This window comes from Heterodontus francisci, chromosome 5 (genome assembly GCF_036365525.1).
Source record: "Heterodontus francisci isolate sHetFra1 chromosome 5, sHetFra1.hap1, whole genome shotgun sequence".
Lineage (NCBI taxonomy): Eukaryota > Metazoa > Chordata > Chondrichthyes > Heterodontiformes > Heterodontidae > Heterodontus > Heterodontus francisci.
The window spans coordinates 94,578,925-94,606,075 of NC_090375.1; the positions used below are offsets into that span (position 1 = coordinate 94,578,925).

General features: G+C 43.2%; 1 protein-coding gene across 3 annotated transcripts in view; it reads left to right on the top strand.

The window, feature by feature from the left end:
- spidr (scaffold protein involved in DNA repair) overlaps positions 1–27,151 on the top strand; it is a 328,957-nt gene that overhangs the window by 11,822 nt on the left and 289,984 nt on the right. For 2 of the 3 annotated variants that reach the window (XM_068031805.1, XM_068031806.1), the window contains exons 2-5: positions 1,429–1,596; positions 7,048–7,117; positions 14,483–14,695; positions 20,998–21,161. In XM_068031805.1, the coding sequence (XP_067887906.1) occupies positions 1,429–1,596; positions 7,048–7,117; positions 14,483–14,695; positions 20,998–21,161 (615 nt within the window). Of the gene's footprint in view, positions 1–1,428; positions 1,597–7,047; positions 7,118–14,482; positions 14,696–19,431; positions 20,281–20,997; positions 21,162–27,151 lie in introns of those variants that run through there. The other variant, XM_068031807.1, reaches the window with a different exon arrangement.

Consider the following 27,151-nt stretch of genomic DNA (forward strand, 5'->3'; position numbering starts at 1 on the left):
TTGATGAGGGTAGTGCAGTTGATGTGGTCTACATGGATTTTTAGCAAGGCTTTTGACAAGGTCCCACATGGCAAACTGGTTACTAAATAAAAGCCCATGGGATCCAGGGAAATGTAGCAAGGTGGTGTCAAGAAAACCTGCTATGCCAAATGAGGATTTTTTTAATTTGTTGGTTGGAAACCGACATTAAACTGTTAATGAGAAAAAGAACTGGAATCCTACAGTTAACTTTTAAAAAGCTGGCAGCCAAGATGGCCACCGCAATTTGCATCTGAAATACCTCTCAGGCCCTTAATAAGGTGATATGGAATCCTTTCCTTTATTAGCTGAGGTATAGAATACAAGAGCAGGGAGGTTATGCTAGAACTGTTTAAATCATTCGTTAGACTACAACTTGAGTACTGTGTGCAGTTCAAGTCACCTCATTACAGAAAGGATTTAATTGCACTAGAGAGGATACAGAGGAGATTTACGAGGATGTTGCTGGGACTGGAAAAATGCAGCTATGAGGAAAGATTGGATAGGCAGGGTTGGTTTTCCTTGGAGCAGAGAAGGCTGAGAGGAGATTTGATTGAAATGTACAAAATTGTGAGGGGCTTGGCTAAAGTGGATGTAAAAGGCCTATTTACCTTAGCAGAGAGGCCAGTGACTAGGGGGCATGGATTTAAAGTGATTGGTAGAAAGATTAGAGGGGAGCTGAGGAAAAATCCTTTAACCCAGTGGGTGGTGGGGGTCTGGAACTCACTGCCTGAAAGGGTAGTAGAGGCAGAAACCCTCAATCATTTAAAAGGTGTCTTGATCTGCACCTCGAGTGCCCTAACCTGCAGGGCTACGGACCAAATGCTGGAAGGTGGGATTAGGCTGGGTGGTTCGTTTCTTGGCTGGCGCAGACACGATGGGCCAAGTGGCCTCTTTCTGTGCCCTAGACCTTCTATGATTCAGTTTGGGGCTTGAAGCTTATTTCTTCTTGAAGGCTGGGTAGTGTGTTGGATGAACAAAGTGTACTTTCACCTCTGGAATCTGGGTTTGGATCTAGCCAAATTAATGGTATGAAGCTCTGATATCTTTCCTGATTGGGCAGTCACACTCCACCTCCTGGTGCTTACAGATTCGCAGCATCAGTTTACCTATACTTCACAAATGCAAGGTTGAGGTTGGGTCAGAGTAGGGCATCTCTACATCGAGCGCCTGACCTTGGAGTACTCATTGTTAACACATTTTTGGAGCTCAAATACAAAATTATTCCATTCTCCAGCACTGACGGTCCTCGCTGTGATGAAGAAAAGAAGAAGAAAGTTAAACAATTCTTGTTAAAGTTCATGTTCTGATTCTGCTGTGAAACATTTACTCTGGTGAAAAAAAACAAATTGATACAAATGTAGCATTTCTTGTCTGTTTGTTAACCCAATGTATTTGTGTGCTTTCCAGCGGAAAAGGACGACTGGAATGGTGCAGGGATCCTTTTTCTTACATGATGTGCATGATGTGGAGGTTGCCTGCAAGAGAACAAATCGTCTTGCTAAGAAATTTACACCTTCAGTTGCAAAATCATGGAATCAATGTGGAGAAGGTTTCCAAGAAGTTTCGCCAATGGAGGTAAGATAATGTAACATATTAGCAATAAATGATGGATGGTGAATCTGTTACTCAAATTGTTCATTTGTTTTGCATGTGGAGGATAAATAGGAAGTTGTCAAAGATGGAATAATGAGGTAAGGGCGTGTGTAAGAATAATTTGAGGGAATGGTAGTGACTGCAGTGGGACATGTAGAAGTAGAGTTTCAAAGAACAAAGAACAGCACAGGAACAGGCCTTTCGGCCCTCCAAGCCTGCGCCGATCTTGATGCCTGCCTAAACTAACACCTTCTGCACTTCCGGGGCCCATATCCCTCTATTCCCTTCCTATTCACGTATTTGTCAAGATGTCTCTTAAACGTCGCTATCGTATCTGCTTCCACCACCTCCCCTGGCAGCAAGTTACAGGCACTCGCCACCCTCTGTGTAAAAAAACTTGCCTCGCACATCCCCTCTAAACTTTGCCCCTCGCACCTTAAACCCATGTCCCCTAGTAACTGACTGTTCCACCCTGGGAAAAAGCTTCTGACTATCCACTCTGTCCATGCCGCTCATAACTTTGTAAACCTCTATCATGTCGCCCCTCCACCTCCGTCGTTCCAGTGAAAACAATCCGTGTTTTTCCAACCTCTCCTCATAGCGAATGCCCTCCAGACTAGGCAACATCCTGGTAAACCTCCTCTGTACCCTCTCCAAAGCCTCCAAATCCTTCTGGTAGTGTGGCGACCAGAATTGCACGCAATATTCTAAGTGTGGCCTAACTAAGGTTCTGTACAGCTGCAACATGACGTGCCAATTTTTATACTCTATGCCCCGACCGATGAAGGCAAGCATGCTGTATGCCTTCTTGACTACCTTATCCACCTGCGTTGCCACTTTCAGTGACCTGTGGACCTGTCCGCCCAGATCTCTCTGCCTGTCAATATCCTAAGGATTCTGCCATTTACTGTATACCTCCCACCTGCATTAGACCTTCCAAAATGCATTACCTCACATTTGTCTGGATTAAACTCCATCTGCCATTTCTCCGCCCAAGTCTCCACCCGATCTATATCCTGCTGTATTCGCTGACAATCCTCATCATTATCCGCAACTCCACCAACCTTTGTGTCATCCGCAAACTTACTAATCAGACCAGCTACATTTTCCTCCAAATCATTTATATATACTACAAACAGCAAAGGTCCCAGCACTGACCCCTGCGGAACACCACGAGTCACATCCCTCCATTTAGGAAAGCACCCTTCCACTGATACCCTCTGTCTTCTATGACCGAGCCAGTTCTGTATCCATCTTGCCAGCTCACCTCTGATCCCGTGTGACGTCACCTTTTGTACCAGTCTGCCATGCGGGACCTTGTCAAAGGCTTTACTAAAGTCCATATAGATACCATCCACTGCCCTTCCTTCATCAATCATCTTTGTCACTTCCTCAAAAAACTCAATCAAATTAGTAAGACACGACCTCCCCTTCACAAAACCATGCTGTCTCTCGCTAATAAGTTTGTTTGTTTCCAAATGGGAGTAAATCCTGTCCCGAATAATCCTCTCTAATAGTTTCCCTACCACTGACGTAAGGCTCACCGGCCTATAATTTCCTGGATTATCCTTGCCACCCTTCTTAAACAAAGGAACAACATTGGCTATTCTCCAGTCCTCTGGGACCTCACCTGTAGCCAATGAGGATGTAAAGATTTCTGTCAAGGCCCCAGCAATTTCTTCTATTGCCTCCCTCAGTATTCTGGGGTAGATCCCATCAGGCCCTGGGGACTTATCTACCTTAATGCTTTGCAAGACACCCAACACCTCTTCCTTTTTGATAATGAGATGACTGAGACTATCTGCACTCCCTTCCCTGGGCTCATCATCCACCAAGTCCTTCTCCTTGGTGAATACTGATGCAAAGTACTCATTTAGCACCTCGCCCGTTTCCTCTGGCTCCACACATAGATTCCCATCTCTGTCTTTGAGTGGGCCAACCCTTTCCCTAGTTACCCTCTTGCTCTTTATATACGTATAAAAAGCCTTGGGATTCTCCTTAATCCTGTTTGCCAATGACTTTTCATGACCCCTTTTAGCCCTCCTGACTCCTTGCTTAAGTTCCTTCCTACTGTCTTTATATTCCTCAAGTGCTTCATCTGTTCCTAACCTTCCAGCCCTTACAAATGCTTCCTTTTTCTTTTTGACTAGGCTCACAATATCCCGTGTTATCCAAACTTCCCGAAACTTGCCAAACGTGTCTTTCTTCCTCACAGGAACATGCTGGACCTGGATTCTAATCAGCTGACGTTTGAAAGACTCCCACATTTCCGATGTTGATTTACCCTCAAACAGCCGCCCCCAATCTAAATTCTTCAGTTCCTGCCTAATGTTGTTATAATTAGCCTTCCCCCAATTTAGCACCTTCACCCGAGGACTACTCTTATCCTTATCCACAAGTACCTTAAAACTTATGGAATTATGGTCACTGCTGCCGAAATGTTCCCCCACTGAAACTTCAACCACCTGGCCGGGCTCATTCCCCAATACCAGGTCCAGAATGGCCGCATCCCTAGTTGGACTATCTACATACTGTTTCAAGAAGCCCTCCTGGATGCTCCTCACAAATTCTGCCCCATCCAAGCCCCTCGCACTAAGTGAATCTGTCTACATATCTGCTCCTCTACCTCCCGCTGGCTGTTGGGAGGCCTGTAGTAAATCCCCAACATCGTGACTGCACCCTTCCTATTCCTGAGCTCCACCCATATTGCCTCGCTGCATGATCCCGCTGAGTGTCCTCCCGCAGTAAAGCTGTGATATTCTCCTTAACCAGTAATGCAACTCCCCCACCCCTTTTACATCCCCCTCTATCCCGTCTGAAGCTTCTAAAGCCTGGAACATTTAGTTGCCAATCCTGCCCTTCCCTCAACCAAGTCCCTGTAATAGCAACAACATCATATTTCCAAGTACTAATGCAAGCTCTAAGTTCATCTGCTTTACCTGTTATACTTCTCGCATTGAAACAAATGCACTTCAGACCACCAGTCCTGCTGTGCTCAGCAATATCTCCCTGCCTGCTCTTCCTCTTAGTCCTACTGGCCTTATTTACTATGTCCTCCTCATTTATTTCACTAGCTGTCCTACTGCTCTGGTTCCCACCCCCCTGCCACACTAGTTTAAACCCTCCCGAGTGACACAAGCAAACCTTGCAGCCAGGATGTTAGTGCCCCTCCAGTTTAGATGCAACCCGTCCTCCTTGTACAGGTCCCATCTGTCCCTGAAGAGAGCCCAATGGTCCAGATATCTGAAACCCTCCCTTCTACACCAGCTGCTCAGCCACGTGTTTAGCTGCACTATCTTCATATTTCTAGCCTCACTGGCACGTGGCACAGGGAGTAATCCAGAGATTACAACCCTAGTGGTCCTGTTTTTTAACTTTCTACCTAACTCCCTAACCTCCCCCTGCAGGACCTCATCACTCTTCCTGCCTATGTCATTGGTACCGATGTGTACCACAACCTCTGGCTGTTCACCCTTCAGAATGCCCCCTGTCCGTTCAGAGACATCCTTGACACTGGCACCAGGGAGGCAAAATACTATCCTGGAGTCTCTTTCACGTCCACAGAAGCGCCTATCTGTGCCCCTGACTATAGAGTCCCCTATAACTATTGCTCTTCTGCGCTTTGTCCCTCCCTGCTGAACAACAATGCCAGCCGTGGAGCCATTGCTCTGGCTGCTGCTGTTTTCCCCTGATAGGCCATCCCCCCCCCAATAGTATCCAAAACTGTATACTTATTAGAGAGGGGGATAGCCACAGGGGATTCTTGCACTGACTGCCTGCCCCTTCTAGCGGTCCCCCATCTATCTGCCTGCATCTTGGGTGTAACCACTTCTCTCAAACTCTTGTCTATGACGCTTTCCGCCACCTGCATGCTCCTAAGTGCATCCAGTTGCCGTTCCAACCGATCCATGCGGTCTGTATTTCCTGCAAATGTAGTCCTCCGGAACGCTGGAAACGTCACGGACCTCCCACATCTCACAGGTGAAGCACTTCACCCCTCTAACTGTCATTTCTAGCACTAATTGGTTAATTAATATAAATTAAATAAATACTTATTAAATCCTTACTAAATTATGATACACTCAAGCATGAGTTCCCTTTTGTAAATCCATGCTGACTCTGCCCGATTCTACCACTGTTCTCTAAGTGCTTTGCTATAAAATCTTTGATAATGGACTCTAGAATTTTCCCCACTACCAGCGTCAGGCTGACTGGTCTGTAAATCCCTGCTTTCTCTCTACCTCCCTTTTTAAATAGTGGGGTTACACTAGCTACCCTCCAATCTGTAGGAACTGTTCCAGAGTCTATAGAATCTTGGAAGATGACCACCAATGCATCCACTATTTCTAGGGCCACTTCCTTAAGTACTCTGGGATGCATATCATCAGGCCCTGGGGATTTATCGGCCTTCAATCCCATCAATTTCCCCAACACCATTTCTCTACTAATACTGATTTCCTTTAGTTCCTCTCTCTCACTAAGCCCAGTGTTCCCCAACATTTCTGGTATGATATTTGTGTCCTCCTTTGTGAAGACAGAACCAGAGTATGCATTTAGTTGGTCAGCCATTTCTTTATTCCCCATAATAAATTCCCCTGTTTCTGACTGTAAAGGACCTACATTGGTGTTCACCCATCGTTTTCTCTTCATATACTTATAGAAACTTTTACAGTCAGTTTTTATGTTCCCCGCAAGCTTACGTTCGTACTCTATTTTCACCTTCTTAATCAATCCCTTGGTCCTTCTTTGCTAAATTCTAAACTGCTCCCAATCCTCAGGTCTGTTGTTTTTTCTGGCAAATTTATATGCCTCTTCCTCGGATTTTTTTAGTCTTTAGTCTTGCTTTAGTTAATTTTCATAAAAATGATGCTACATTTTAGTCTTATACTAACCATTTCCTCTACATATCAACCCTTTTACATACTCCTATGACCAGTTTAAAAATATGAATTTATCTGAGCAAAATGGGTTTTGACTATTTTCAAAAATGTTCAGTTTTTGGACAACCAGATTTTGGATATCGGACCTGTATTATTTAGATTTGGGGTCCGTGATTACTGATCCATTTGAAAAGGTGTCCTTCAACCAAAAAGTTTGAGAACTATGGTTCTGATGGCAGTGGTAGGATATTTTCAACAATGTACCGGTTGTTTTGTGTAGATGCAGATACAAAATGAGCTGGGCTCAGACCTTCCATCAGTAAAATTTTTAATCTGTGAATTTGGCTGTTGGATAATGCTACACAATCTTTTTTAAAATGTCTGCATACAGGTTTCAATATGTTAATACAATTTATTGGGTATTAGTGATCTTTTGAAAAAGAATTACTTGTGGAATTTAATATTTAAAAATAACTTTTTGTTCTACTTGCCCATATTGCTGAATGGTTTTTCAAATGCCTTAGTGTTACTCATCAATATTTTTTTTTAACAGGGTAGCCGTTCTATGGGAGAAGAGCTAAAAGTAGTCCGCAGTCTTGCACCTGCACTTCATTCTGTCGAAGGTAGTTTGCCTCATATTAAGTGCTTGCTGTTCCCAACTTTCACCCATTTTTTCCCCCTATCATTCGGATGTGATTTCATAGATACAAGCAGCCCTCTGGTACTCAACCGCGCCTATTTCCCTGATTATAAACAGCAAGGGTGGGCATGCTTTTTGACTGCACAAGGCAGCAGAGACAATCTAGATCCTTTTTATGACTTTACAAACAGGAAAGTGCATGCACTTCTTTTCAGCAAGAGGCAGCAGATACCAATTTTTGTTTCCTATCTTTCTCGCCCAGGGATGCTGATCCTAAATTGTAGCACCTGCATTGCTGAGATCAACAAATTAAGCTTGGAACAGGATTGAACATGAAACCTTGTATTTGTGGCTTGGGACTACACCAGAAATTGTCTTTTTTTACCTGACCTTTGGGGAGCTTTCTTTTTTTAAAAAAAAAAAAGTGCACTGCCTTTAAACTGTTATAAATTTGTGCTAAAGGTTTGGACACATCAGTTCAAATATGTTATTTACAATATCCAATATTTGCTGTGCTTTTAACTGAAGGTTTGCATGTTTTTGTTCTTCATCTTTTAAGATGGGCCTAAACTACATTCTTGATCAAGAATTGTTCCCAGTTTAGAAATACTGTACCCAAGCTGGTATTTATTTCTGCACTCCCTAAGAATTGTTATCGTTTGTCAATTTTTCTCCACTGTTTTCCCTTTCTTCCCAAAGATCACTGACTCCTTGCTTGGGATATGGTTCCATGTGTGGCCATTGCCCACTGGTACATCATTCAAGTATGGATACTTCAGGTGTAAGTCTAGACAATTGAGTGTTGGCAAGCTATTTGACTGGAGGAGATATCACATTGAAGTCTGCTCCTGTCCTTGTCCTGTGTTGTACCCTATTATCAGAACTTCTGGTTGGTTTTAAAAATAGCACATTTCCTTTATTCTTTAGTTCCAGAATTCTGATCTCTAATGCAAAACATTGTAGTATTATTTTCATTAAAAATTCTTTCTGTGTACAATTTCTCCTATCACCTGAGGTGGAAAAATAATACACCACTAAACCATTGCATACAGACTACAGAAGCAGCAAGATAATTAAGATATAGTTCAACACAGAAACCAAACTAAATTAGTTCACCTAACTGAATTTATTGCTTAAAATAAGTTTAACAGTAACATCCATAGTTCTTTCAACTCTTCTCAACATTTTCTTAAGCCCTGGCACAGGTACAGCAAATATGTGAATCACGCCACTCTTGAATCACACTTTGCAGTGAGGTCTCTAATGACACAATCATCAGGGCGAAGACAGGATAGGTGACTGTGATGTCTCCTATAGTCAGATAGTCATCTATACCCAAGATACTTCACAAAATTTGCCTTCATCTGGCAAACTCTTTCCCATCCATCAATGGGAATCAGTTCATCAATTTGTTTTTGATAGACAGTCTTTGTCTTTCATTTTGTAACTTAATGAGAGAATACCTCCATTTTGAACTAGGTCTTTTAAAAAATCATAGAAATGGGAACATCTATCTTTATTTCATATCATCATACTTTCTTTTTTTATCTACCTAACAGTGCCACAATAATATCCTGATATGCCATTTTAAGTGAGGTGATTCTGTAATCAACTGAATGTATACAAATGAAATCTAATTAGCATGCATTATTGATTTCACGTTTTGTCAAACTAAGCATAGCCTTCAAGTTCCATAAATATGGAAGGTATAGCATGTGAGTTATCTTGGAGCTCATTCTGTGCTCATTGTCCATTGAGCATCTCACCTTGTTCCACCCCTAGGACATCTAATTTAAAATCCTTACTCTCTACCGCCCACCCAAATACCACGCCAAGTTTCTTACTGAGATAGTCTCAGCCTCTGCACCGAGTGACTTCTCATCCTCTCTGATTTCATTCTCCTTAACTTATCATGCCCTCTCTTGAATTCACAGTCCTCCCTAAATCTCTCCCTTCATGTAAACTCCCCTGCCTACATTCACGGCCACTTCCTTTGATCTCTTCATCTCATGTGGCCTCGATAATCCCATCATGTCAATTATAGGCCATCTCTAATCAATTCCTTGTATCCTTCTCCACCCACATCCCCTTTCCCTCCCTAACCCCATTTCCTACTTTCTCTGCCTTTAGGGCCTGTGTAGCTGAAGTACAACCATCAATGGTGGAGCAGTTAAATCCGGGAATGCGCAAGAGTCCAGAATTGGAGGAGCGCAGAGATTTCAAAGACTTGTAGAGCCAGCGGAGGTTACAGAGATTGGGAGGGGCAAGGTCATGGAGGGATTTGAAAACACAGATGGGAATTTTAAAATTGAGGTGTTGCCAGACCAGGAGTCATTGTAGGTCAGCAAGCAAAGGGTTGACGGGTGAATGGGGCTTAGTGCAGGTTAGGGAAGGGCTAGCAGAGTTTTGAGTGAGCAGAATGGAAGATGGGAAGCTGGCCAGGAGATCATTGGAATAGTCAAGTTGAGAGGCAACAAAGGCGTGAATGAGAGTTTCAGCAGCAGATGAGCGGAGGCAGGGATGGAGTCCCTCCTTAAACCTCTCCACACCTCTTACACAATCTCTCTCTCTTTTAAGCTGATCCATAAAACCTACCCCTTTGTCCAAGCTTTTGGTCAGCTATCTTGATATTATGGGCAGCACAGTGGCGCAGTGGTTAGCACTGCAGCCTCACAAAACCAGCGACCCGGGTTCAATCCTGGGTACTGCCCGTGTGGAGTTTGCAAGTTCTCCTTGTGTCTGCGTGGGTTTCCTCCGGGTGCTGCGGTTTCCTCCCACATGCCAAAGACTTGCTGGTTGATAGGTTAATTGGCCATTATAAAATAGCCCCTAGTATAGGTAGGTGGTAGGGAAATCTAGGGACAGGTGGGGATGTGGTAGGAATATGGAATTAGTGTAGGATTAGTATAAATGGGTGGTTGATGGTCGGCACAGACTCGGTGGGCCGAAGGGTCTGTTTCACTGCTGTATCTCTAAACTAAAAAAAAAACTAAACTTGCCTATGTGGCTTGGTGTCAGATTTTGTTTGATGACATTCCTGGAAAGTGCTGTGGGACGTGTCAGTAAATTAAAGGCGCTGCATTAAATGCAACATGTTATATGGGTCACTGCCCTTAAAGATAGATTGATAAAATTAAACAGGCAGAGAATTGGGATACCAAAAGAGGTAAATGGGGAGTGAAAATAAGATAGCGTAGATTGAGGCAAAGAAAATATAAGGAGAAGAAAAATGTGTTGTAAATGCACTGATCAGTTAGAAAGAAAGTGTGCTGACTGGCAAGCTGTATGGAAATTGGCCAGGTACGTATAATTGTTCCAGTATTGGCACTTGGCGAAATAAACTACTGTTGTAATTCCTATTCACATAGCATAAAAATAATGCCCAGGAATTCAGATGCTATAATTAGCACCCATCATCTGCTTGGGGTTATAGCTCACGGAGTCATTTTGTAAATGTAACAGTAGTTAGAAGTTGCAATGAGAGCAATTGTAAAATGATTGTTACATAACAGTCTATTTGGAGGATACTGCTGCCGCTGATTTTGCTGTATCATATGATAGGATGCTGATCGTTTGACAGGACTTATATTTTTTCATGGGGATGGGATAGTGCAGCCACTTACACTCAATAAGAGCCTCGTTAAGGGCTGTTGAAGGAGGCAGACTGGGATTTTCCAGTCAGCCTCCAGTTTCCCGACTCGGCGGGGGGCAATAGAACTGCCTGGAGGTGGGCACCCAGTGGCAGGCAGGGGGTGGGGGGACAGTGCTCCAGGCAGGCCTATGGGCCCTTTCTGCTTGCCTGGGTGCAGGTGCACCCAAAGTGACCCTGAAGAGGGATACCTGCCCCCTCGCCCCCTCCCCACAGTGGTGGCCTGGCTGCTTTTTTTAATCTTTGGAATTTAAAATTGTTGATGAGAGGGCACCTTTACTGTAGCTTGCTGCTCCTCTTAAGCTGGAAGGCCTCTGATTGGCCCTCCCGCATTGAGAGCCGGCCTGCCACTCTTAATTGGACAGCGATCCTGTCTCTGTGCTAATTAGGAAGGCGCCCAAGTCAAATTCCCAGATCAGTGTCACCCCCCCTCCCCCCCCCCCCCCCCCCCAGGTGGGTTTGAGACCCGGAAACAGTCCCGATTCCTGTTTCCTGCCCCGAAGTGAAAATTCAGCCCAATGTGTGTAGGATAAATGACTCAGAGGTAAGGGAAGAGTTGTTGAATTTAATATCTGAACAACCTGGGATAGACACCACCATGTTGCACCACGAACATTTGACAAAATTACAGACTCAGCCAAGGAGATGGGGTCCATTATTCAGTAGCTAAAGTGTATAGCCAACCTAATGCCATCAAAACACAGTCCAATTTAAAACACATTTCTCCCTATTTATAGAGATACCTGGCATTGTGTTTGCTTTCGCAAGTAATCAGTGTCTGCTGGCACACTTGATGTAACAATGTGGAGAATTCGGATCGATGTCCATCTGTCAGGAGTTGATCTCTTTCTGTCCAATCTCTCTCTTGCTCTCTCTCTCCATCCCTCTTTTCTCCCCCCACCTCCCCTCTCCCCCCTTTGTGTCCATGCCCAAGACGTCCCTATATTTATACTCCATCCTGCTTGGAATAAAGACCAAATTTCCATTTGTCTTCCTAATTGCTTGCTGTAGCTGCATGCTAACTTTTTGTGTTTCATGTATGAGGACACTCAGATCCCTCTTTACAGCAGCATTCTGTCATGTCTCTCCATTTAAATAATATTTTCCTTTTTTATTCTTCCAAATAAAGTCGATCTCACGTTTTCCCGCATTATTTTCCATTTGCCAAATTTTTGCTCACTCACTTAACCTATCTGTATCCCTTTGCAGGCTCATTGTATCCCTTGCTTCCCTACCTTTTGTATCATCAGCAAATTTGACTACAGTTCACTTGGTCCCTCATCCAAGTCAGTAATATAGATCGTAAATAGTTTTGAGGCCCCAGCACTGATCACTGTGACACCTCACTAGTTACAGTTGCCAACCCGACAATGACCCATTTATCCTCACTCTTTGTTTTCTTTTGGGTAGCCAATCTTCTATCCATGCTAATATATTAACCCCAACACCATGAGCTCATCTTGTGTGGTAACCTTTTATGTGGCACCTTATCAAATACCTTCTGGAACTCCAGATTCTGGGTTCCCTTCATCCACTTTGCTCGTTACATCGTCAGAGAGCTGTAATAAATTTGTCAAACTTTAGTTGTCATGATTTTTAAGATTGATTGTTAACCACATATCTAAGGAGATTCACTTTTTATCCCCAAATGAAAACAAATATATGAAAGTTGGCAAATGTTACAATGATTGCTGTATATGTTGGATACCTGTCAGAACTGTGATATAGATACTTTGAAAAATACTAGAATTCAGCAATTGTAAACACTTCAAAAAAAAATAATGGTCACATTTGAGTACCAGGATTTGAATTGATGTCAGTTCGACCCTTTATTTTGCTCACTTGGGATTGTTGGGCAAGACATTGCTCTCTTGTTAAAATAATTCAAGTAAATTCATAACTGCTCTGTGATTATAAAAATGGGTCTTCTTAGAACAATCTTCTACTTGAAAACAGTTGAATTAATTCTAAGCATAGTATAATTAGGCAAAGTATTTTATTAGCCTGATCATTGGAATTCTATTATCCTTTGTTGTAAAATTTCTTCCTCCTTATTCTTTCCTTCCTAGACTCTCTATTTGCCCTAAGGCACAACCTCCATACCCTCCCCTTGAACTTATTACTTGATATTTTGTTTGGTCCCCATTCCTTAGCAGCCGAATCCATCCCTCTCCTTGGCAACTGCCTGAGGCTGAACAAGACTGTTCACAACCTCGGTGTCATATTTGACCCCGAGATGAGTCCAACCACACACCCATGCCAATACTAAGACTGCCTACTTCCACCTCCTTAACATTTCCCAACTCCACCTCGCCTCAGCTCAGCTGCCGCTGAAACACTTATCCTTGCCTTTGTTAACTCGACTTGACTATTCCAATGCACTCCTGGACGACCTCCCACGTTCTACCGTCCATAAACTGGATGTCATCCAAAATTGTGCTGTCCACATCCTAACACGCATCAAGTCCTGTTCATCCCTATGCTTGCTGACCTACACTGACTTCTGGTCAAGTAATGCCTCGATTTTAAAATTCTCATCCTCATTTTCAAATCCTTCCATGTTCTTGCCCCTTCCTACCTCTGTAATCTCCTCTGGCTGCACAACCTTCCGAGATATCTGCACTACTTTAATTCTGGCCTCTTGACCATCCCTGATTTTAATTGCTTCACCATTGGAGGTTGTACCTTCAGCTGCCAAGGCCCGAAGCTCCTGAATTCCCTCCCTAAACTTTTGAGACGCTCCTTTAAAATCTGCCTCTTCGACCATGCTTTTGGTCATCTGTAATATCTCCTTGTATAGCTCGGTATCAAATTGTGCTTGATAACCCTGTGTGAAGCCCCTTGGGATGTTTTACTCCATTAAAGGTGCTAAATAAATACAAGTTATTTTTGTTATTTAGACTGTTTTGTTCCTTCACTATACATTTTATCTTCTCTCACGGATGCTCTAAGCTAAGCCTCTCCAACATGCCCTTCCTGAGCTTACTAGTTTTAAACTCACGTCCACAGTTTTTGCTGCAAGGACAAATGGTGCCTGTTCTGTTAGGTTAGAATTCATTTTGTAGAGCAAGCTGTTTCGATAGTGATACCAGTGATCCTCTCTCCAGCATCACTTTTGTAATTTTAGAATTAATGCAAGAAGGCTCAACCCAAGCAACTTAATCTTAGCTGTTAGTTCATCTCAGAAGATTGTGAGTTCAAACCTCTCTCTCGGACTTAAGCACATAATCTGGACTGATGCTGTAGCACTGAGGAAGTGTTGGATGAGATGTTCAATTAAAGTCCCATTCAGCTCAATGTAAAAAAAATCCCTTGACACCTTTCAAAGAGGAGTAGGGGAGTTCCTTTGATCGATTAAAACTGTTAAAAATGGATTAACTGGTCATTTCTTTTGCTGTTTCTGGGACCTTGGCAGTGTGCCAATTAATTACTATATCAGTATGTACCAGTGACTACAGTTGTAAAGCAATTTATTGGCTGTTAACAGTGTTGGGATCTGCTCCGGGTGTGAAAGGCACCTTATAAATGCAAGTTTATTCTTTAAATGCTTTGCTGGCATCTGGCTTTTGAATTTAAATGTCATTTTATTTATCTGGCAAATAAATGTTTGTGTTAAACTTCTTTCTGTAAAAGCTTTCTTTTGTTGTGCATTGAGTGTAATGTGTTATGAAATTTGATAAATTTTTGTTTGTTTGTTAGGTGCAGCAGATACTAGCAGTCAGAGCTCCAGGGAAACAGCAGAAATCATGTGGAGCTCCAGTGACACTGATTTGTCAGATGGAGAGGTACTGACGTGTAACTTGAGAGTTTTAAAGGAAAGAAGATCTGTCCTGAAAGGCCAAAGTACAGTCAACTCCTACCAAAAATACATTTGTATGCTCAATTCATTAACAGACAGTCAGTCCAATGAAGGCAAGTAATTTTCTGTCCAGTGCCTAGAAACATCTGGTAGTCAGAAAGTTGTTAACTGATTGGCTGACCAGCCAGGTATGCAGTACATAGTCCAGAATTTTAGGGTAAAACTTTGGAAAGTTGTAATGGGAAGTAATTATATTGAAAATAGTGTTCAGCAGCACTCACATTTTCTGCAATAGGTTGAATTCTTAAAAGCAACTTTGTTGAGAGTAGTTGTAAAATAGTCCAAATTATGACAGTGTATAGGATTCACTAATGCAATGAACGGTTTCTCTATCTAAGTCTGTACCTTGTACAAGATAAGTGCTTTAATTAGTAATCTATTTCATATTGGATCATTTATTGGTCGATTTCATTATTGCTGATCAAAAGTAAAAATCAGGATCAACCTGGTACAGAAACTCACTGGAACATCATGGAAGCACAGCCAAAATACTTTGCAACGCAACTGTGGCTCTAGCCTGCTCAGGTGCAAAATATTGCTCTATCTCTGGTCCCTGCAGTTGCCACACAAAGATCATGGATGTGCAGCTAATCGCTGCCATGAGGATGGTATCAAGGATGTTTAAGTCTGCTCCAACTGAGTGGCTCCTGGTTCTGTCCCACATTGCCCTGCCTATCATTTGCTGCAATGCCATCGTGCAGAGAGATCGACCGTTGACATGCTGTTCTCCCTTCGTCAGATACAGGAGAAATGCCGCGAACAACAGATGCCCCTCTACATTGCTTTCATTGATCTCACCAAAGCCTTTGACCTCGTCAGCAGACGTGGTCTCTTCAGACTACTAGAAAAGATTGGATGTCCACCAAAGCTACTAAGTATCATCACCTCATTTCATGACAATATGAAGGCACAATTCAACATGGTGGCTCCTCATCAGACCCCTTTCCTATCCTGAGTGGCGTGAAACAGGGCTGTGTTCTCGCACCCACACTTTTTGGGATTTTCTTCTCCCTACTGCTTTCACATGTGTTCAAGTCCTCGGAAGAATGAATTTTCCTCCACACAAGATCAGGGGGCAGGTTGTTCAACCTTGCCCGTCTAACAGCGAAGTCCAAAGTACGGAAAGTCCTCATCAGGGAACTCCTCTTTGCTGACGATGCTGCTTTAACATCTCACACTGAAGAGTGCCTGCAGAGTCTCATCGACAGGTTTGCGGCTGCCTGCAATGAATTTGGCCTAACCATCAGCCTCAGGAAAACGAACATCATGGGGCAGGATGTCAGAAATGCTCCATCCATCAATATTGGCGACCACGCTCTGGAAGTGGTTCAAGAGTTCACCTACCTAGGCTCAACTATCACCAGTAACCTGTCTCTAGATGCCGAAATCAACAAGCGCATGGGAAAGGCTTCCACTGCTATGTCCAGACTGGCCAAGAGAGTGTGGGAAAATGGCGCACTGACACGGAACACAAAAGTCCGAGTGTATCAAGCCTGTGTCCTCAGTACCTTGCTCTATGGCAGTGAAGCCTGGACAACGTATGTCTGCCAAGAGCGACATCTCAATTCATTCCATCTTCGCTGCCTCCGGAGAATACTTGGCATCAGGTGGCAGGACCGTATCTCCAACACAGAAGTCCTCGAGGCGGCCAACATCCCCAGCTTATACACACTACTGAGTCAGCGGCGCTTGAGATGGCTTGGCCATGTGAGCCGCATGGAAGATAGCAGGATCCCCAAAGACGCATTGTACAGCGAGCACGCCACTGGTATCAGACCCATCGGCCGTACATGTCTCCGCTTTAAAGACGTCTGCAAACGCGACATGAAATCCTGTGACATTGATCACAAGTCGTGGGAGTCAGTTGCCAGCGTTTGCCAGAGCTGGCGGACAGCCATAAAGGCGGGGCTAAAGTGTGGCGAGTCGAAGAGACTTAGCAGTTGGCAGGAAAAAAGACAGAGGCGCAAGGGAAGAGCCAACTGTGTAACAGCCCCGACAAACAAATTTTTCTGCAGCACCTGTGGAAGAGCCTGTCACTCTAGAATTGGCCTTTATAGCCACTCCAGGCGCTGCTCCACACACCACTGACCACCTCCAGGCGCTTACCCATTGTCTCTCGAGATAAGGAGGCCAAAGAGAAGAATGCCATTGTGCTCAGTGAATTGGAAAAGGTCATGAGAAACACCAACCTTCCCATTCACAAAGACTTGAAAAACCCACCAAGAAAGTGCTTAAAATTATACAGCCATTCTGGGAAACAGCAGCTAATATTCATGCAGTTGATATCAACCTATTGTTCAGATGGATGGAATTATGGGACGTATGCAGCACAAAGAACTAACATTTCATCACTAGGGCCTTACCAAATTCATGGTCAAATTTAACAAGTTTCAAGGTCACAGCACTTTAAGAATCGTAAATTTCACAGTGTCGCACCAAATGATCTATTTAATACAAAAAAATAGACAAGGGAGGTTTTTGGTTTCAAATGGCATTTATTGTATACTCAAAAACTATTGTAAAAAGCTGGCTAAAAACAGATCATGTTCTTTACTTACTGAAGTCAGTAGTTGAATGTGAGCATGGAGCAACCTACAACTGTCTCTTTCTTCATTCCCTGTCTCTGCTGTGAACATCTGTTCGTGTTTAGACGCAACTGTCTCCGCATCCAGAGTTGTTGGAATTGTCAGACAGTGCCGTGCTAGCCTTGCAAAGAGGGGGATTCTGCACTGCACAGAATTCCAAAACTGCAACACAGGCAAAGTACAATCTGCATCTTTTGCAATGCTTTTATAAGCAGGAATCTCCAGCCTGCAGTTCTTGTCAAAGCCAGGAATCAAGAACTAGGAGCAGAAGTAGACCATATGGTCCATTGAGCCTGCTCCACCATTCAATACGATCATGGCTGATCTTGGGTTTCAATTCCACTTTCCTGCCTGCTCCCCATTTCCCTTGATTCCCTGCGAGACCAAAAATCTATCTATCGCAGCCTTAAATGTATTCCATGATGGAGCATCTACAACCCTCTGGGGTAGAGAATTCCAAAGATTCACAACGCTTTGAGTGAAGTAACTTCTCCTCATCTCAGTCCTAAATGATTGACCCCTTATCCTGAGACTGTGACCCATGTTCTAGATTCCCTGACCAGTGGAAACAATCTCTCAGCTTCTACCCGATCAAGCCCTTTCAGAATCTTGTATATCTCAATTGGATCGCATCTCATTCTTATAAACTCCAGAGAATATAGGCCCAATTTACTCAACCTCATCATAGGACAACCCTCTCATCCCAAAGACCAATTTAGTAAATCTTTGCTGCACTGCCTCCAGTGCAAGTATATCCTTTCATGCCCCCTCTTCGCTCTCCTAATTGCTTTTTGAAGTACTCCCCTACACTTTCTATACTCCTCTCGGGCCTTCACTGTTTTCAGCACTCTGAATCTGCCAAACGCCTCTTTTTTTTCCCCCCTTATCCAATCCTCTATATCCCTTGACATCTAGGGTTCCCTGGACTTGTTGGTCCTACTCTTCACCTTTACGGGAACATGCTGGATCTGAACCCTCGCAATTTCCTTTCTAAATGACTCCCACTGGTCTGATGTAGACTTTCCTATAAGAAGCTGCTCCCAGTTCACTTTGGCCAGATCCTGTTTTATTATATTTGAAATTTGCCTTCCCCCAATTCAGTACTCTTATTTCCGGTCCATCTTTGTCCTTTTCCATAACTAGCTTAAATCTTACAGAGTTATGGTCACTATCCCCGAAATGCTCCCCCACTGCCACTTCTACCACTTGTCCGGCTTCATTCCCTAGGATTAAGTCCAGTACCGCTCCTCCTCTTGTAGGACCGTCTATGTACTGGCTGAAAAAGCTCTCCTGGATGCACTTTAAGAATTCCACCCGCTTTAAGCTTTTTGCACTAATACTATCCCCTCTAATGTAGGGGAAGCTGAAATCCCCTACAGTTATTACTCTATTATTTTTGCACCTCTCTGAGATTTGCCTACATATCTATTCCTCTATCACTGCCTGACTGTTTGGAGGCCTTTAGTACACTCCCAGCCAAGTGATAGCCCCTTTTTGTTTTTAAGTTCTTCCCATGTGGCCTTATTGGAGGAACCTTCTGAGATATCATTCCTCCTTATTGCAGTAATTGACTCTTTGATCAACAGTGCAATGCCACCTCCTCTTTTACCCCCTCCCCTATCAAGTCTAAAATTCTATACCCTGGGATATTAAGCTGCCAGTCTTGCCCTTCCCTCAACCATGTCTCTGTGATAGCAATAATATCATATTCCCATGTGTTAATCAATGCCCTCAATTCATCTGCCTTACTAGTAAGACTCCTTGCATTAAAATAGATACATTCCAGCCTTGCATTATTTGCTTGAGCCTTCATAGGTCTACATTTACTCTGCCCTCCAGACTGACTTAGCTTCTCATTTATATTTGATTGTACAAAACCCCCTACTGTGCTTCCACTCTGTATCCCATCCCCCTGCCAAATTAGTTTAAACATCACCACCCCCACTTTGTAGCCGCTCGGTGATATCCGAGACCCTTGCACCAGGGAGGCAACATACCATCCTGGAATCACTTCTGTGACCACAGAAATGCCTGTCTGTTCCTCTAACCATAGAATCCCCTACCACTATTGCCCTCTGTCCCTTTTTCTCCATCCCAACTCAGCTAAGTCAGCCATGACATTCCAGTCATGACTCTCGGTGCATTCTCCAGATGAACCCTCTCTCTCATCGGTACTCAACTGAATATCTGTTAGAAAGTGGGATGTCCTCTGGGGACTCCTGCACTACTTGCCCTGACTTCTTTGTCCGTCTGGCAGCCACCCAGTCACCACCCGACTGTGCTCACCTAGGCACCGGCTTGACTGTCTCCTGAAATGTGCCATCCACATAGTCCTCCATCTCGCGGATGCGCCACAGTGACTCCAGCCACTGCTCCAGCTCTGAAACCCGAAACTCAGGCTTCTGCAACTGGAGACACTTTCTGCAGACATGTTCGCCAAGGGCACATGGCATGTCCACGACTTTCCACATTGCACAGGAGGTACATTCCGCTTGGCCAAGCTGCCCTGCCATTACTGACTTTTACAATGAAGAGAACAAAACTTGCTAGTGTAATAACTTACCAGCTATTTACAATCAACTTTTATCCCCTATACCTTTGAGGCTGAGAAAGAAAAAGACCAAAGAGCACTTTCCACTGCCCCCAGTCAATGTAAATACCCACACTTAACTTACAGCCTCAGTCTTGGGACAGCTCTCTCAATTTTGGCAGAAGCCCCCAAATTTTAGGAGGACTTTGCAGGATTGACAGGCTTCTGTCCGGTGCCTAGGTCGATGCCCGGTAGTCCGTTTGGTTTCATTCCTTTTAGGCTTTTCTCTGGTGGTTTGGTACAACTGAGTGACATTCTAGGCCATTTCAGAGGGCATTTAAGAGTCAACCACATTGCTGTGGGTCAGGAGTCACATGTAGGCCAGGTCTGGTAAGGACAGCGAATTTCCTTCCCTCATGGACATTTAGTGAACCAGATGGGTTTTTACGACAATCAACAATGGTTTCGTGGTCACTATTACTGAGACTAGCATATTTGGCTATCTACAAGAAGAGATATTAATGTAAGTAAACGTTTTGATAGAGGGCAAATTGCTCCTAGATCAGAAATTCTAGGAGCAAAATGCAGTCTTTACTTGAGCCATTAAAAAATATTGCCAGATTTTAAAATTTGCATCCTATCTTTGTAATAACCCAATATTGTATAGCTCTACTTTATAAATGAGGTGGTTCTGCCTTTTATTTCTGGGAGACTTGCCTGTGTGGCCTATTTTTAGATGTCAGAGATCTTCTTGCCTGTGTTGTCATCACTGCCATAAGTAGCGAGGCACTGACAAAGACAAGGGTGGTTTCCGCTAGAATAAGTGGCTGTAGTGCTTCCTATGGAAGTTACTGAGGGTGAACAGAGGAAGGGTTTTTTCAAAGAAAAATTCTATAATAACAGCCACTGTTATTCATCCAAATTTGCTTCCTTTTTAACTCCTTTTTTTTTTCTTTTGTTATGGTAACCATACAACTTGACTATCTGGATCGTGCAGACTCATTGAGAAGTGTAAAACAAAATCAGTCAGCATTTCATACTTTTTCCGCATTTCATACTTATTTCGTCAGCAGACTCCCATGAAAAGCCGTCTTCTGGTGAATTCAAATCCTGACCCAGGTCATAGTTTAGAGGCAGTATTCATAGGTTTTAAAATGTCCTCTTAAGCCTTTAACTATTGTTCCTAAGATTTCATTTTGGAGTTGGCTGAATTCAAAAATTTTCATCTTTTTTTTTACAGAAGAACTACCTACTATTGACTGGGACAGTGTTAGTGACAATGAAGATCGAGGTTCTGATAAAATGGAGCATTTATTGGACCCCAGCTTCACTGATTCAGATTCTTCAACTACCAGTAAAAGGAGTAACAGAAACTCTGTAACGCAGCAGTCTGAATCTTTAACGGTGAGTTTGATTCCTTTCTGATTCTTTTTATTTTGTTACTTTCGCATTGTAATAATTTTTTTTGGAAAACAATATCTAGTCAGATTATGAACTGAAGAATTTGAAACCATTTGAAAGGGGTGTGATTTATTAAACACTAATGTGGATCTGCATTTTGGCAGGCAATATGTTAGTATAGGCTCTCTGGATTTTCTATTATTAAAGTGCTGCTGATCCAAATAAAAGTTTTTTTTAAAAAAACTATATCTGTAGTTTGTTTTCATTAGCTTTATTCCATTATGTACCAGTCCATTATCTTAGTTTAGTTTAGAGATACAGCACTGAAACAGGCCCTTCGGCCCACCGAGTCTGTGCCGACCATCAACCACCCATTTATATTAATCCTACACTAATCCCATATTCCTACCACATCCCCACCTGTCCCTATATTCCCCTACCACCTACCTATACTAGGGGCAATTTATAATGGCCAATTAACCTATCAACCTGCAAGTCTTTGGCGTGTGGGAGGAAACCGGAGCACCCGGAGGAAACCCACGCAGACACAGGGAGAACTTGCAAACTCCACACAGGCAGTACCCAGAATTGAACCCGGGTCGCTGGAGCTGTGAGGCTGCGGTGCTAACCACTGCGCCACTGTGCCTTTAGTGAACTTTATTGGCTGGAGGAGAAAAACTGAAAATGTGAAGCCTGCTTTTGAAAATGTCCGTACTAAAAATATAGTATAAATGTCCCCCATTTTTGGTGGTTCAACAGTTGTTTTGCATGTTGTTCCAGAAATTTCTTTGTCATCAACTATGTTCAAAGATGGTGTTAACTACAGAAGAGTAGGCATTAGGTCTAAGCTGTTACTTTGTAGTGTCAGATTACTTAATTGTTCTGGGTTCTGATAGTTCAAAAACAATTAAGAGCTCCCTTGTATGCCAAACATCAATTTTATAGAGAATATTGCTGCAATTCTCATGAATGTAACCTGGCAATTGAAATGATGCTGCTTATCTGGCCAGCATGTATCTCTCTGTTATCTTCTACAAGTCTATCTGTGTGTACGTGCACCCTGTAAGCATTTGTAATGCAAAACATCCATATGAGAAGAGTTTAAATGTACAGTAATGTACTACCTATTCAGTTAACCAAAACTGTGTTCCTGGGATTGGTATTTTTCTTTGTCATCATGTATGTATGCATTGTTAAAGGGGAAGGAAAAACACTAGAGGGAGTACTTTTTGTTGAAAGTATGTTTTTTTTGCAGAAATGCCAATTTTTTGCCCAGATGGAGAGCCCTAGGCTGGCATTCCCCACTGCTGGCCTGCTGTGACAGTGTCACAGATGGGAGGCATCCTTTCTGCACAGTAAACAGTAGGGATTACAGAGAGTGCTTCTTGGGCCACTTCAGAATGACTGTAGAGTGCTAGTTGTCAAGGAAACAATGATATGATTTTCACAAATGTTCCTTGTAAAAATTTATCCAGTTTATAATCTATTTTTGTCACAGCAGACAAATCACCCCTTGCTGACAGTAAAGACTGGGCAGACATGTTGGCACACTGGCAAAAACAGACACCAATATAACCAAATCAGAAACGATAATAGCAAAGCTGGCTGGTAACTACTTGGCAATGCTGGCGACAACACTATCATAAATTATGTGATTAAAACCCAGGGTATCGAGGAGTTTACTGCTGTATGTATTTTGAAATTTGCAGATGATGCCTGGCTGTTGACATGTTTTTATATACTCCCCAAACAACCTGGACAAATGATTTGTAATTTGAGGACTGAGCTAAAAAATCGATTTTTATAACTGTTCATGTTTTTATTTTTCTAATGTGCTCCTCTTTCCACCTCCCCACTCACCCTTGGTGGCTCCTTACTGGAATAAGATAGCACAGAATTGGGGTGCTGCCTGATATCTCACTCAAGTAGCTAACCTGTCAATGTAAAATTGAAAGTGAGTGCTCGCAAGCAGCAAGCGTGCAGGGATTAGATTAGATTAGATTAGAGATACAGCACTGAAACAGGCCCTTCGGCCCACCGAGTCTGTGCCGAACATCAACCAACCATTTATACTAATCCTACACTAATCCCATATTCCTACCAAACATCCCCACCTGTCCCTATATTTCCCTACCACCTACCTATACTAGTGACAATTTATAATGGCCAATTTACCTATCAACCTGCAAGTCTTTTGGCTTGTGGGAGGAAACCGGAGCACCCGGAGAAAACCCACGCAGACACAGGGAGAACTTGCAAACTCCACACAGGCAGTACCCGGAATCGAACCCTGGTCCCTGGAGCTGTGAGGCTGCGGTGCTAACCACTGCGCCACTGTGCCGCCCCTACATGTCACAGAGAAACTGGGTCTGAAGTTTGTACATGCATTTAATTTAAAGAATGCCCAAGTTAAATCTTGTTCCAAGACTATTCATCTTTCACATTTTGTTCCTAAGAGTTTGTTGGGTCAAGTGGAAATGCAGCAGGTGGCACTAGATTGTGAGTGGAAACCCTGGCAGATTTGCTCCTTTCTAATCCAGGGGGGCCTTGGCAAATTTAACACCTCTATCCAGGGGTCGGCAATATTTCCATACACAGATACCAGTGTCCATGGTAAAAATTTTGAGGTCTGTGACTGGTAATATTTAGGTGGCTGCATTTGCTGACAATGCAACCACTAGGTGGCACAGTGCTGGCAGATGTACAAATGCAGCCTCATCGACTGAAATGTCACGTTCTGCAACCTCTCAGGCAGCTGCCAGTAATAAAGATGGTGCTGTTCAATTTGACACAAAAAAAGCATTGAATCCAAACCCCTTCATCCTTCAGTAGCCACGATCGCTACCTCCATCCCTCCAACATTGCCCTCAGGCGATTGCTGCTTCTCTTCCCTGTCCCCTCCCACGCCTGTCTGCTCGCTGCTCAATCCCGCTCCCGACTGCTCGCAGCTCGCACCCCACTTGCTTCCCCATCAACCCCCCCACACACTACCGCCGGCGAACAGACGGGCACGGGAGGGAGCGGGGGCAGTATTCAAAATGAAGCTCCAAAGTAAAAGCCAAAACAAAGCTCTCCAATGGAGACAGGTAAACTTTTGTTTTCTTATTTGGGATGGGAGAAGTTTTTGTATTCAGTACAGTGCACATGATATTAAACCATGCTCAGAAAAGTTACTGACCAGGAGGGTGCCAAATTAACCACCTGTCTACACAGTTAGCTGATTTCATCTGAGTAGTATGCTAAAGTCCTTGGGTGAAGGAAGGAAACTGATTCTAATTTTATGATCAGGTAGAAGTTTTAAAAACAAAACTACGGAAGTTATTATTACTGATTTCTGTCATGTTCCTAAAGTTATCATCACACCAAGTTTAAAACATAGTTTATAAAGGTTTTATAAAACTTAAAAGAATAGCATTGATTTTAAGAATGATAAACAGTAAACCAAGGACTCTATTGCTGAGTGTTGAAATTTAATTACTTAGATTTCAGGGAGCACTGAAGCTCTATTCTGTCAATAAAGTAATTTGCTTTGACATTGCATACTGTTTTGCTTCCTAGCTAACTAATACAATTGTGCTGCTCTCCATTGATGTTTGTATGCTTAGCTTTATTTAAAGGGAGAAATGTGTTTTAAATCAAACTGTGTTATGATGGCGTTAGATTGGCTAAACAGTTTATATACCGATTAATTGCCCCTATGTCCGTGGCTGAGTCGACAATTTTGTCAAGTGTCCATGGTGCAGCTTGTTGGTGCCGAATGCTGCCTCTGTTGCGCCTGCAGTTCAGCTAAGCTAAATCAGACAAACCAGGGATCAAAATGGAATTTCTCTGCACTGTATGGTTCAGTCACTCAGTGAAACCAACTGAACCATCAGAGGTGTTATGGGTAACTTTTTCAAACAATGCTGCAATCTAATATATTGACTCAACTTTATAGAATACAAAGAAGCATACAGCTAGTATATAAAATATCAAAGTTGTTACCGTTGGCAAATTTTGCAATTTATAATGTATTTGTGTGCAATGTGTTACTGTGGCCACTGGGTGGCTCTATACCTCAGGCAAGCTCTGTATTGACAGTTAATGGAAAACAAATATTGGTGCTTCAGTTTGTTAGAATGGCTATACTCTGGAGCGAATTTTAACTTAAGGGTTACAGTTTAGTTGAGGCATTGAGGTTCTTCAAGGCCTAGAAGACATAATGCTGGACAACATTCAGGCTTGGGCTATAAGTGAAAAGTTACATTCGTGCCGCACAAGTACCAGGCAATGACCATCTCCAACAAGAGAGAATCTAGCCATCTCCCCTTGACATTCAATGGCATTACCATTGCTGAATCCTCCACTATCAACATTATGGGGGGGTTACCATTGACCAGCAACTGACTTGGAACAGCATATAAGTACTGTGGCTACAAGAGCAGGTCAGAGACTGGGAATTCTGTGGCGAGTAACAAACCTCCTGACTCCCCAAAGCCTGTCCATCATCTACAAGGCATAAGTCAGGTGTGTGATGGAATGCACTGCCCTTGCCTGGATGGGTGCAGCTCCAACAACATTCAAGAAGCTCAACACCATCCAGGACAAAGCAGCCCGCTTGATTGGCGCACCATCCTCAAACATTCACTCCCTCCACCACTGATGCACAGTGGCAGCAGTGTGTACCATATACAAGATGCACTGCAGCAACTCAACAAGGCAACTTCGACAGTGCCTTCCAAACCCACGACCTCTACCACCAACAAGGACAAGGGCAGCAGATGCATGGGAGCACCCCAACCTGCAAGTTCCCCTCCAAGCCACTAACCATCCTGACTTGGAACTATATCGCCATTCCTTGTCTGCTGCTTGGTCAAAATCCTGGATCTCCCTTCCTCATAGCACTGTGGCTGTACCTACACCACAGTGTAGTGGTTCAAGAAGGCAGCTCACCATTATCATCTCAAGGGCAACTAGGGATGGGCAATAAATGCTGGCCTAGCCAGCGATATCCGCATCCCGTGAAACGAATAAAGAGAATTTTCTTTCCTACGCCATGCTCTGCAGAACCACCTCCTAACAGGAGAAAGGTATGCCACAGACTAATGACTCAAAGTCAAAGCTTTGTCTTAAGCTGAACCCAGCTTAATCTTCCATTAATGTTGGCAGAATCCCCATGCTTTTTGCCCCCCCCCACCCCCCCACTATCCTCCAACCAGCCAAACTGAATGGAAAAGGCAATAACAGATTGATAAATATATATGTAAATATATTATGAAAATAAAACATACAGACATATAAGTTGGCACTGCTTCTAAGCCACTAATTTTCTTAAGAAAACTTCATGTCTTATAATCACTTTTAATCTTTTCAGCCTACAGTTTCATGTTAGCCGATATTGTAAATGGTTCTCTCTCTGCAGATATGATATAAACAAAGTGCTGGAAATACTCAGTAGTTCTGACAGCATCTGTGAAGAGAGACGCAGAGTCAATTTTTCAGATCTGTGACCTTTCATCCTCCCTCCTATTTTTCATCTGCATGCTGCCCCTTGGCAACATCATTAGTTTTCACATGTATGCTGAAGCCACCCAGCTCTACCTCATCACCACCTCTCTTGACTCCTCTACTGTTGCTAAATTATCAGATTGCTTATCCAACTTCCAGTCCTAGATGAGCAGAAATTTCGACCATTTAAATATTGGGAAGGCTGAAGCCATTGTTTTCAGTCCCAGTTTCAAGCTCCGTTCCCTAGCTACTGACTCCATCCCTCTCCCTGTCAACAGTCTGAGATTAAGCCGTTCTGTCACAATCTTGGTGTCACATTTGACCCCGAGATGAGTTTCTGACCTCATATTCGTGCTATCACTAAGACTGGGTATTTCAACCTCTGTAACATCGCCCTACGTCGCCCCTGTCTCAGCTCATCTGCTGCTGAAACCCTCAATTCATGCCTTTGTTACCTCTAGACTTGACAATTCCAGTGCACTCCTGGCAGGTCTCCCACATCCTAC